This window comes from Chionomys nivalis, chromosome 3 (assembly GCF_950005125.1).
Source record: "Chionomys nivalis chromosome 3, mChiNiv1.1, whole genome shotgun sequence".
Lineage (NCBI taxonomy): Eukaryota > Metazoa > Chordata > Mammalia > Rodentia > Cricetidae > Chionomys > Chionomys nivalis.
The window spans coordinates 90,661,558-90,674,929 of NC_080088.1; the positions used below are offsets into that span (position 1 = coordinate 90,661,558).

General features: G+C 49.2%; 1 protein-coding gene across 2 annotated transcripts in view; it reads left to right on the top strand.

Moving 5' to 3' along the window:
• Positions 1–1,168: 1,168 nt before the first annotated feature.
• Mmd2 (monocyte to macrophage differentiation associated 2) overlaps positions 1,169–13,372 on the top strand; it is a 44,936-nt gene continuing 32,732 nt past the window's right edge. The window contains exon 1 of one of the 2 annotated variants that reach the window (XM_057765453.1): positions 1,169–1,406. In XM_057765453.1, the coding sequence (XP_057621436.1) occupies positions 1,357–1,406 (50 nt within the window). In that variant the 5' untranslated portion in view covers positions 1,169–1,356. The remainder of the gene's footprint in view (positions 1,407–13,372) is intronic. The other variant, XM_057765452.1, reaches the window with a different exon arrangement.

Consider the following 13,372-nt stretch of genomic DNA (forward strand, 5'->3'; position numbering starts at 1 on the left):
GTCTACACAGAGAAAAAAACAAACCAAGAACAACAAAAAGAAGCCGAGAGACAAAGCTGCTGGCACTAAGCTCACAGTCTCTATCCCCCAGATCTGGGAAAGGTGCAGCCCACACTTAGGGCGGTCCTTCCCACCTCAGCTTGACCAATGTAACTCCTCACAGTCAAGCTCAGAGGTTGTGTCTTCGGTGAATCTGGACGCAGCTGAGTTGAAAATCTGTAGTGATCATAAACATCAAAGACCATCTTTCCCCCCAGCAGCTCCCTCGGGGGTGTTCAAAATTTCCACAGACAGACTGGATTCCCGTGTCTTCCGAACAAGGTCCCATAAAGCAGAAAGCTGACTTTTGGGGCTGGGGAGCTGGCTCAACAGGCAAAGGGGATTGCCACCAAACCCTGAGTTTTGGCTCCATTTGTACATGGTGTAAGGACAAACCAACTTCGGCAAGTGAAGGTAGGAGACTGGAGAGATGGCTCAGCGGTTAAGAGTGCTTGCTTCTGGTGCAGAGGATTGGAGTTCGATTCCCAGGACCCACTTCATTTGGGTCACAGCCTCCAGTAACTCCAGCTCCAGGGGACCTACAACGTCGGACTTCAGGCATCTACACTGCACGTTTCCCTACACGGGCACACACACACACACACACACGATTAAAATTGAATAAATGTTTTAAAATATTAAAATGGAATAAAATAATAATAAAAAGAAAGCTGGAGTTTGAAGATGTGAGGATGAACTCGGGGTGAAGATCCTGGACATGCTGGAGTGTCCCCATCTTGGGGTGTGGCGGGGAAGGGAGGGAGACAAGGACAGGGAGATTATTCCTAGAGACACAGAGTCCTAGGTGCTAAGGAGGATTCAGGATTGGCAGGCTTCTCAGAGGTGCACGGGGTAAGAGCCAGCAACAAGTAGACTGAGGGTGGGTGGGTGCTACCTGGTCCCGTCCCCAAGCGTCTCCTGTGGCTGGCCTAGCTGACAACCGCTGACAGAGGCGGTTCAATCTAGTCCAAGCTGTCTTCTGCTGGCTGGAAAAGAGATGGGGTGGAGGGGACACGGGGAGACGCTAACAGGAGAGAGGGGACCTCCCAGTCGAGCGATTGGCAGCGTGCTCCTGAGTCGTCCCCCACCCCACCCCGCTCCCCATATCCCGCCCCCGCCCCGCCCCCGCCACCATCTGCTCGGGATTTGCTATCCCGAGACTCCAGGCTAGGGGCTCCGCAGGCAGCGGATCTGGTCTGCTAAGGGCCCTGGTGCTGCCGGAGGATCCGACGCCCTTCCAACCTGCTGCGCCTCCTGTAGCGGCTGCCTGCGTTCCCGCGTTCCAGCCCCGGGTCGGGTGCTGATGGAACCGCGGTGATGTTCACTCTGGCCAGGCTGCTGGATTTCCAGAAAACCAAATACGCAAGGTGAGCAGCGGAGCTGGGGGCGGGGGTGGGATGGGGTAGGCAAGGGTCAGGGCTCTGAGGCCCCTTTTCCTGTCCCCACTGCTTGGGGAACTGGGCTTGATGCCCGGCTAGAACAACCTAGGAACCAGGCAGTATCGTCTTCATAACGGAGTGGAAATTGTTATCCCGCTTTTGCGCGCGGCGCCCCGGATTCTCCGCGTTTCCTTTCTCCCTTAGGCGAGGCGCTTCTTCGGTCCAGAGCACAGTTTCCATATTTGCGACCCGGTGAACATTAGGGAGCACGGGAGGTTAAAATGAGAGGATCCTTAGAAAGCACTTTGCGATGCCAGCAGGGCGGGGGAACTGCTCCATCCCTACGGGGCTCCGTGGGTAACATTTAAAAAGGGTTTTGCACGTACCTGGTGTCTACTCTCAAGGCAAGGCAGAGGAATAGATAAGTCCCCTTTTCAGGCGGAGAAACTGAGGGTCAGAATTCAGGAGGAGAGATGCTTATCCCAATCTCTGGGGTTCAAGATGACCCCTGGTTTCTTTTTCTGTTTTGTTTTGTTTGGGACAAATCTTACTATGGTAGCCCTGGCTGGCCTGAAGTCCTCTTTGTAGACCAGGCTGCCCTTTGACCTCACAGAGATCTGTCAGGCTCTGGAGTGCTGGTCATTCCTTATCGTTTTTTGTTTTGTTTTTCGAGACAGGGTTTCTCTGTGTTGCTTTGGAGCCAGTTCTAGAACTAGCTCTTGTAGACCAGGCTGGTCTCGAACTCACAGAGATCCAATTGCTCCTGCCTCCCGAGTGCTGAGATTAAAGGTGTGTGCCACCACTGCCTGACTCCTTATCGTTTTTTCGAGACAGTCTTGCTATGTATACCAGGCTGGCCTTGATCTAAATGTGTAGCCAGGCTTATGTTGAACTTTAATTCTCCAGTCTCAGCATCCTGAATGCTGAAATTAGGGCTGGAAGTCCGCATACCACACAAAAGTATATATTAATGGATACTGTGTATACATGATTTCAGGATGTAGTCCATCTGAACACATTATTTGTGAGATATTTTGCACTCTTTGTAGAAATCTGAAGTCTTCAATATCTAGTGTGCATTCTGATTTGATTTGACTGCCTTGAAAGATTGTTATTATATCTAATATTTTTTATTATGTGTGGGCTTTGTGTGCCCCAGCACACTTGTGGAGGTCAGGCAGCATCGTGTTATTGGTTCTCTCCTTCCAACTTTATGTGAGTTCCAGGGATTGAACTCAGGTCTCTATCTAGGCTTCTCCTTGAACTGCTGAGCCATCTTGTCATTCCCTTCATGTCCCCCCATAACCCAGGCTTCCCTGAAACTCACTATGTGTCCGGGGTCAGCCTGGCACAAGTGGCAATCCCTCTGCCTCAGCCTCCCGACGGTTGGGATTACAAGTGTGTGTTAGCATGCCTGGTAGCCTCTGTGGTGGCTGGAGAGGTGTGCCTTTGAGAAGGGATCAGATCTTAAGAGATAGAACTGTTTCACTTGAGTGAGTGCTCGTTCTCAGAGACTGGATGAGCTCTCCCCAGAGCTGGTTGTTACAGTCCCCTGGGCTTGCCCCTTCTGCACTCACGTGCAGATTTACCACCCCCGAACTGAAGCCAGCAAACGGACTTGGATGTTCCAGTCTCCAGAGCCTCTACTCTCTGTATCCTAAGATGGCTTCTAACTCACAGCTGAGGACGACCTCAGATGTCCCATCGCGCCGAGTGCTGGGTGAAGTGTACACCTACACACCCAGTTCACGCAATGCTGGAGACGAAGATCAGTGCCTTGTGCACAGTGGACAAGCACCCAGAGCTGTTCCCCTAGCCCAAGAACCTCTAACCCTTTCAGCTAGCCGGTCTCAGGTATTCCGTTACGGCAACAGAAAACAGACCAAGGGGCTGGGAAGAGAGCTCAGTTGATGAGGTGCTTGCCCCTCAAGATTGAGGGCCTGAGTCTGAACCCCAACACTCGAGCTAGAAAGCCAGATGTGGTGATGCCCTTGAAATCCCTGTGCCAGGGAGGTGGAGACAAGTGGCCCCCTGGAGCTTGCCAACGGTCCAGCATCTAATCAGGTAGACTCTAAGTCCCAGAGAGAGACCCCTGACTCCAAAACAAGGTGGGAGGCTCTGGAGGAAGGAGTGACCCTCTGGCCTCCACATGAACACATGTGTATATACTACCTTCCACGAATATGCATACATCCCCCCCCCCACACACACAAAGATAATGGGCAGACTTCGATAAGGTCGGGGAAGGCACAGTGGGTGTTTCTTAGTTCTACTAATGTTATCTCCTTCTTTTTTAAATTTTGGATATCTGGAGATGCTAGAAGAGGAAGTTTGGGTTCTTTTTATCTTATTATAATCTTTAAATTACATTTGTGTGTGGGGGGATGTGTGCCATGGTATTCACGTTGGGGGGGTGTCTCAGAACAGTGTGAGGATGTTTGTTCTCTTCTTCCACGACATGAGTTACAGAGATTAAACTGGGATTATCAGGCTTGGCAACAGCGCCTTTACCCACTGGGCCATGTTGGTGGCACCTGCTTTGGAGTCCCAGCTGTCTAAGAGAGAAGACAGATGAAGCTTCATTCCTTTGGCGATTTTTCAGTTTTATGGTCTGTATGGAGATGATAAAACCTATCTTTCTTTTGATATACAATTTTTAATCTGTTACACAGCAGGATGTATCCTGAAACTTAGTTCTTGGGGTTTTTCGTTGTTCGTTTTGTTTTTGAGACAAGGTCTTTTTCTCTAGACCGGGCTGGCCTTGGACTTTCAGAGATCTGCCCGCATCTGTCTCCCCAGTGCTGGGATGAGGGTCTTGCACCACCATGCTCTGAGGGCACACTTGTTCTCACTGTGACCAATAAGCCCTCCTCCCTAGACTGAGTCAGCTTTGGGTCCTCTCACACGGGGCACAGGGACATCTTTGGAGATGTCTACAGAAGTCTGTATCATGTGGCCACGGCTAAGGCTCCTTCTGCAGCAGTGTTGTCTCAGTTCAGTCAAGGCCACGGGAGGCTGCAGGTTTCTGTTTTGCCTGGTGGTCGTTAGACAACATGAACCAGCGATGGGCTGTGGCATCTTATTCACACTTTGAACTGGTTTGCCCTCTTTTTTAAGCTCCAAGCTTGCTGGGTTCCAGACTCACACGTGCATGCACGCATGTTTGTTAAACAAAGGAAGAGCAGTGCAGCTAGCCTTTGGGAATCCATCCGTAGCCAAGCTTGCACCGAAGCAGGGCCTTGAGCAATCCAGCCCCCTTTCTTCTGAGTTTGATCCACAGGACTCACATGATGGGAGAAGAGAATTGACTCCTTCGTGTTGCTCTCTGACCTCCCCACAGGCATAGTGCTACATGTACCCCTCGGCCCTCACCTCACACAGATAACTGTAATAAAAAAAACCCAACTAACCAGCAAGTCAGCTTGACCTGCTACTTTCCTTGTTTGTAGTAATTCCTTGCAGATTCAGGAGGATGAGGGAGGAGAATTGTTAGTTTAAGGTAGCCTGGGATCAATTGTGAATCCCTCTGTCAAAACGAAGCAGGAACAACAACAAAGAAAAACCAAACCCAACCCAAACCCAAAGAGCCCAGCTTATTTCCAAGTCCAGTTTAATAGCTGTCTGGAAACCCATATCATGGTTGTGTGGTGGTTCCTTTCATTCTCCCGCGCATGTGGGTTTTGGAACATTCCACTCCCGAAATGGCACTTGGGCACATCTGTTCAACTGTGTTCGGGGGACGGTTCATCTGTGGCCTGTATTACCCATTGTCGGCTCTGGGCACGGGCAGGCAGGTCCTGTGGTTCCCAAGTTCCAGGTCACATAACAAGCTACCCAGTGTGCAGTGACCAGGTCAAATGGCCCCACAGCGGAGTTCTTGCAAGGGACTTGGATTTCCTCCTGAGGTCACACAGAAACAAAGATAGGGTTCCAGTTTGTCCCACAGAGGGGTCCATGGGAAGGCTTGGAGCTGGTGCTTAACTCCATCCTTGCTGTGTTGTTTTGCCTGTCAGTGGGACTACTGGATGAGGTTGGTAGCGTCTTTGCGGCCCTGCTCAGGACTACTAAGATGTGGGCAGGGTGGGGGCATGCGGATTACTGGGCGGAGCACTTGCCTAGCATGCATGAAGCTTTGGGTTCCATCTGCAGCCCTGCATACACTGAATTTTATGGCTCATGCCTGCAATCCCAGCACTTGGGAGGTGGAGGCAGGTGAATCAGAAGTTCAGTGCCATTGTTGGCTACTCTATGTTGAGTTTGAGGCCTGCGTGGATTACATCAGACTCTATCTCAACAAACCAACCAACCAAACAAACAAACAAACAAACTGGAAAGACTCATATTCCAGTCAGAATTGTGGAGTTGTGGAAAGCTGTAAGTTCTAGAAGTAGTTTCCGGCTGGAAGATGATGGGTGAGATACCTGTGGTGTTTGAGATGAAGACAGGTGTTGCCAGGTATTGGTTGTTATACTTTTTTTGTGTGTGTGTGTGTGTGTTTATAGAACTGGTCACTGAATCTAGGGGCCTTGTACCTGCTAAGCAAGCACTCTATATATCTTCAGTCTCTTTTATTTTCATTTCATTTTGTGGTGCTGGGGACATACCATAAGCGTTGTTTATGGCCAGAGGTGCTCTACCCCACAGCCATATGCTTACCTTTTTGGTGTGTGCATTCCTGGGGCTAGGGGAGGGGTGTCAGTGGACAGGTGCACGTGTGCACATCCCAAGTGTAAAGGTCAGAGGACAACCTCTGCTGTTGGTCCTCAGGTGAGACAGGGTCTGAGGTTTTGGCATGTAGACCAGGCTAGTCCGGTCCTTGAACCTCCAGGGATTCAGTGATCTCTGCATCTCATCTTATTGTCCCCACTCCTGACTTTTCATGTGGGGTCTGGGGATCTGAACTCAGGTCCTCATACTTGCAAGGCAAACACTTTACCGACTGAGCCCTCCCTCCAGCTCTTTGTGACTTGAGTCTTGAGGCAGGGTCTACCTAAGTTGCCCAGGCTGACCCAGAACTCATTCTGTGGCCCAGGTAGGCCTTAAACATTCAGCGCTCCTGTCTCAGCCTCTAGAGTGGCTGGAGGGGTAGACCCGGGTCCCTGGGCTCTGCTAAAGTGGTGGTTGTTTATGTTGCTGTTGCTTGCATTTTTTTTCTATTTTCAGAGCAGTTTGGACGTAGTTTGTAGAAAGTTACTCTGTCAAGGTCAGTGGGGCTGTCTGAGAAGTTCTTTCTTCTTGGCAGGCCTGTGGGGCTTCAGCTGGTTTCTGTGTGTGTGGAGAGTGGGAGACGGGAGGTGGAGGTCATTTGCTTGTTTTCCTGTGTTATGGCAGATGGCCCTGCACAGGGTTTCTTGGGATCCAGATGAGAGGCTCGCTATCCATCACTTGTCGACTCCCCCCGACCCCGTCTGATCTTGCTAGTCATCCTGCTGCGGGCACATTGTCTTCCCCTTTGTGGGTGTGGGTGTGTATACTTGCTTGTGTGTATGTGTGAACATATGCACACATGTGGAGGCCAGAGGATTTTGGATCCTTGCCTTTCGCCTTGTTTGAGACTTGGTTGCCACTGAGAACGTTAGCTGCTCCCAGGCTTCTGCAGAGTCCGCTGTCTTGGCCTCCCATCTTCCTATAGGATTGCTGGTATTCACGGTGTGCTTTGCTGCACCCAGCGTTAGGTGGAGTCCAGGGTCTGAACCCAGGTCCGTATGCTTACAAGGCAGGTGCTTTGCCCACTGAGCAATCTCCCCAGCCCTGGTATATTTTTGAAATCCCCATTTGGTTTGCTTAAGCTGCTGCTTTGGTTTTCTGCTTCCCCCGCACATCACACCCACGCCAACCAATGACAATGGCAGTGCCAACCACAGGAAGAATAGTCTCCATAGCAGAGCACGTGCCCCATGAGACACAGGGGCTCGGAAACAGGCTTGGAGCTGCCCTTGCTACCCGTGCTTGGGTGGGAATTAGCGAGGCCCTCAGAACATGCAGTCTGCAGGTCACCTGCTTCATGAATTCACACTGCCTGGCATCTCCTGCTCTCTCTTGCGTTCATTCACTGCCTGGCATCTGTAGGTCACCCCCTTCATTCACTCTTACTGGCCAGACATTTGTAGGGTGCAGCAAGTATACAAATGGGGAACCACATACTGTATTCTTGCTCTGTAGCCCAGGCTGACCTGGATAGCTTCATCTGCTTGCTTCAGCCCCCTGAGTAGCTGGGATCACATCTCTCCACACCATGCCCTGTTAATTAACTTTTGTTCTTGATGTCACTGCGCCAAAATTATTCTGCTATTTATATAAACAATTTTCTCTTATATTTGAATTGTTAACAGCCCCAAACCTGAAACTCTGCTGTCAGATAAAGTAACACGAACGACCTGTGACTTTATCTTAACTAGAAACCATTGAATTAACTAAACTGAGAAAGGCTGCATCTCAGCTACCTTGGCCACATTTTCAGGGCACAGGATGTCTGGGGCTGGTGGATCCTATTCTGCATAGAAGAAATCTGGAACATTCCAGTTTTTGCAGACACTTCTTTTGGAGAGCAAGAGGATTAAAATGTACATGAAACTTATGATTTGTACCTGGAAGTCTGAGGCAAGAGGATTGCCCATTGGAGGTCAGCTTGGGCTGTACAGTGAGACCTTGTCTGAAAAGGGGAAGGTATGGGCCTCATGCATATTAGTCATGGGCTCTACCAATGAGCTTTATTTCCAAGGCAGTATTGAAAGTATTTAAATAAAGATAGTTTTTTTCTTTGATAATATGATTGGATCTTGGGAAATGGAACAACTCTGTGCAGAGTTCTGTATCATTTTAGTTGCTGGTGTGAAGAACGGGGGCTGGTTCTTTGATACCTGTATTAGATCAGAAGTGATCTATGAGTACTATGGTGTTCGCAGACTCTGTGTGCCCACCTTTTGGAAGTGATGGGCTGAGAGGACAAGAAGAGGAAGGTCCCTTTGCCCTGGAGTCTTGGAACATGATACCTTCTCAGGCAGGAACCCGGGGCACTTGTGGCACTCAGGGTATGAGTCTGTCACAGAAGTCAGTCTGCGTTCTTTTCAGTGTGTGTGTGTTTGTGTGTGTGCAGGTGCACGTGCAAGCATGTGATGAGAGGTCAATGTTGTGTCCTCCTCAATCACTCTCCATCTGTTTTTTTTTTTTTTTTCGAGACAAGGTTTCTCTGTCTAACAGCCCTAGCTGTCCTGTAATTTACTTTTATAGACCACGCTGACCTCAAACTCACAGAGATCCGCCTGCCTCTGCCTCCCAAGTGCTGGGATTAAAGGTGTACGCCACCACCGCCTGGCTCCATCTCGACTTTTTAGACAGGGTCTCTGACTGAATCTGAATCTCACTATTTTTACTACACTGACTGACCAGTGAACCCCAGGATCTGCCTGTTTCTTCCTCCCTCTAGTACTGGGATTGCAGGCATGTGCGACTTTGAACAACTTTCTATGTCGTGGCTGGGGATTTGAACTCAGGTCCTCATGCTTGCACAGTCAACAGCTTACCCACTGAGTCATTACCACAGCCCTCCACTCCAAATGGGCCATCTTAACAATTTTAAGAAGTGTGTGTGTGTGTGTGTGTGCCCGTGCGCACCAGAGCGCACACGTGTGAAGGGGGGAGAGAGAGAGAGAGAGAGCGAGAGAGAGAGAGAGCAGGAGAGCATGTGGTTCTCTCCACCATGCTTCTCGTGTGACCGTGCTGAGCATGCAGCTTGTGTGGCCTGCACAGACAACTCGACAGTTCTGTCTCTACCTCCAGTCTCACGGCAGGAGTGCTGGATGACATATTTGCATCTCCACATACCTTTTTGCGTGTTTGTTTTTTTAAAGGCAGGCTCCATGGATCACACTCAGGTGGTCAGGCTAACACAGCCAGCGCTTTTACCCTATGAACCATCAGGCCAGCTTTGTCTGCATCATTTTTAACGGCTCAACTCAGTGGCAGTAAGCACGTTCACCTTGTACTGCTACTACCTGCTTCTAGAACTTTCCATCTTTTTGACATGAAACTCTGCAGTCATTAAATGCTAAATCTCTGTTCTTCACCTCAGCCTCTGGCTCCCATCACTCTTTTTTTTTGTATTGTGTCCATCCCCCACCCCCATTTTCTTAACTCTTTAACCTCTGCAATGCTGGGATCGCAAGTGTGTGCCAACACACACAGCCTACTTTATCTCCCTATGATTTTAGCTACCTTGAGACCCGCACAGCAGTGGCATCGTGCAGTGTTTGCACCTGACCTGAGTACATGTAGTTCTGGCCTGGATTCCCTGCCTTTTTAAAGCAGAGGTGACATTCTACCATAGAGCTGTATCGGCAGCCATCTTTTCTTTGTAGCAGTAGGTACGTGGATGAGCCTGGAGATGTGGAGAAGCTCTTCCTGGGCCTGTCTAGTGTCCATTGACTCTGGAAGGCTGTACTGGTAGTGATGGATGTCACATCCCCAGTGATTCCCAGTACTCAAGGACCCTTGGACAGTTTTATCTGCACCAGTGGCAGTTGGTCCCCTATATCCTGACCTGCAATGCCCTCCATGGACCGGAAACTTTGGTGTTTACGGAAAATTATGTCTGCTTGCAACATGATCTCTGTCACCTCCTGTTGTCCCTGCTTCTCCTTTTCTTCCTCCACCTCATCTTCCCCCTTCTCCTCCTACTCTTTTTTTTTTAAATTTTTTTGAGACAGGGTCTCATGTATCCCAGGCTAGCCTCAAATTCATTATATAGTTGAAGATGATTTTGTTTCTTTTTTTAAATATTTATTTATTATGTATACAATATTCTGTCTGTGTGTATGTCTGCAGGCCAGAAGAGGGCACCAGACCTCATTACAGATGGTTGTGAGCCACCATGTGGTTGCCGGGAATTGAACTCAGGACCTTTGAAAGAGCAGGCAATGCTCCCAACCGCTGAGCCATCTCTCCAGCCCCTTGAAGATGATTTTGATCTGATCCCCCTACCTCATATACTTCTTCCTGAGTTCCCTGAGTTCTGAGAATTCTTTGAAAAAAGAAAAACTGAGTATGGAAGCTGGGCGGTGGTGGCGCAGCCTTTAATTCCAGCACTTGGGAGGCAGAGGCAGGCGGATCTCAGTGAGTTTGAGATCAGCCTGGTCTACAAAGTGAGTTCCAGTATCGTCAAGGCTACACAGAGAATCCGTCTCAAAAAACCAACCAACCAAACAAACAAACAAAAAACACCTGGGTGTGGAAAACAAGACTTTCCATATACTGGGCAAACTACTCCTTTTTAAACTTAAATCACTTCCAAAATTAAAAAAAAAAAAATCTGTTGGTCTGTCTGTCTCTCTCTTTGCGTGTGTGTGCATGCGCGCATGTGCGTGCAGAAGACATAGACAAGAGCATCTTTTGGGAAGGTCTGTCTTGTTTCTGCCATGCTTCATACTCTAGGCTAACTGGCCTGCCTGCTTCTAGGCAATCCTCCTGTCTCTGCTTAGTGCCTCTTCTTAAGGCTAGGCTGGCCTAACTCACTCTGTAGACCAGGTTAGTCTGGAACTCAGAAATCCGCCTGCCTCTGCCTCCCCCAAGTGCTGGGATTAAAGGTGTTTGCTACCATCACCCGGCTTACATGTGACTTTGTGTGTGGTCTTCAGGATTGTATGGCCAGTGCTTTTGCCTATTGAGCTATCTTACCAGCCACTCACTTAAAAAAAAAGATTTATTTATTTTTATGTATACGATGTTCTGTCTACATGTACACCTGCATGCCAGAAAGAGGACACCAGATCTCACAGATAGAGTCACCATGTAGTTGCTGGGAATTGAACTCAGGACATCTGGAAAAGCAGCCAGTGCTTTCAACCTCTGAACCACCTCTCCAGCCCCCAGTCATTTTTTAAAAGACAGGCTTTTAACTAAGTTGCCTAGGCTGCTCTTGAACTCACTCTGCAAGCCAGGCTGTCTTTGAACTCATTCTGTAATCAGGCAGGCCTTAAATGGTGATCCTCCTGCCTCATCCTTCCAAGTGGATGACTTGACAGACACGCATCACCAGGCCCAGTTAGACCTGAAGTACTGCAGACACCACATACATGGGTTCTCCACACATCATGGGTCCTCATTATAATTCATTTTTCCCCCTTCCTCTATAGCTCTCCACCTAGGCTGATGCATGTGTCTTCATATGCTTGCATGCATGCGTGTGGGAGTGCTTGTGTGTTGCGTGTAATGTGTGCGTGTTGGGGGTGGCGTGAGTGTCATGGCACATGCGTGATGAGAGGATGACTTCAGATATTGACCCTCACCTTCCATGTTGTTTGGGGCAGGGTCTCTCGTTCTCTTCTGTGTACTCTGGACTGCCCTACCCGAGAGCTTCTGGGGATCCCCCCATCTCTGCCTCTCATCTCACCATAGGAGCGCTGGGATTAGAGATGTATGTATCACTGCATCCAGCTTTGAGTCAGGCTTTACGTGAGTGCTGGGGATCCGAATTCAGCCCTCATGGTGGCGCAGCAAGCGCTTGCCCCGCTGAGCCACCTCCCCAGCCCTCCTTGATTCATTTATAACAGCAAACCCCAAGCCTTAGCTTGGAGCCCAAAGGTTAAAGACTGGGTCCCATAGACTGTGCCTATTTTCGTTGTTGATCTTAAGTAACTGGTCCCTAAATTACCCACACACTGGTACATGTGGCTACAGATTTGGGTCTCCCAGACCACTTGACTAATATTTAGTATGTTTATATTGTGTGGTGTTTGTGTGTGCATGTGTGTACACATAAGTGCCATGGCCTTCATGTGGAGATCAAAGGTCAACTCTCAGGAATCCGTTCTTCCTCCTGCAGGATCCAGGGATCAAACTCAGGTCGTCAGGTTTGGCAGCAAGCCCTTTTATCCCCTGAACCATTTTGCTGGCCCACATTCATTTTGACCATTTATTGTAACTGTGTACAGATGAAGAGCTGGGATGGGTTCCTAAGTCAAGGTAGCCCCTTTCTGTCCACTGTATCTCAGATCCATCCACAACCCAGACTGCCATGTTCTCAGGCTGAGGGTCTGAGCTCTGCAGCCCTGGGATCTGAGGACAGATTCCACCAGGCACCATGGGGCAAGAGGACAAGTGGGGAGGTCAGGGCCCATGGGGATTCTGCAGCCTGGATGTTAATAATTACCAGCGATTGCTCCTTCAGTTGGACGATTGTAGCTGGCAGTGTTGGTGCGAGAGAGGGAGGGGAGAGGCTGTGTCATGCTGTGAGTTGTCTGACCCACAGGGGGCAGCACTAAGAAGATGCCCACGGGAGGCTGGAGAGATGACTCAGTGGTTAAGAGTGCATACTGCTCTTGCAGAGAACCTGAGCTCAGTTCCCAGCACCCACGTAAGGCAGCCCATAATTTCAGCTGCGGGGGATCTGATGCCCGCTTCTGGGTTCTGGGGACACCTGTACTCATGTCCATTCGTCCCCAAATATATTTAATTTGATAATAATGATGATGATGTCATTCAAGGGGCTAATAAGATGCCTCAGCAGGTAAAGGCTCTTACTGCAAAGCCTAATGACCCGGGTTCAATCTCTGGTATCCACGTGGTGGAAGTCGATAGCTAACTCCTGCAAGTTGTCCTCTGACCTTCACACATGTGCCAAGGCACACATGCAGCCCCTCCACAAATAAATAAGTAAATAGATGCAAGAAAAATTTTAGAGCCAGGAGGTGGTGGTGCATGCCTTTGATCCTAACACTCAGGAGGCATAAACAGAAGGATCTCTGAGTTTGAGGCCAACCTGGTCCATAGAGTGAGTTCCTAGACAATCAGGGATATACAAAAAAACCCTGTCTCAAAAGCCCAAAAACAAACAAACAAACAAACAAACAAGCACATTCATGGGGTTGGGAAATGGTTCACTGGTACAGTGTTTGGTGTGTATGATAACCTGAGTTCAGATCCCCAACTGTCATGTAAAAACCAGGTTGACACATCTG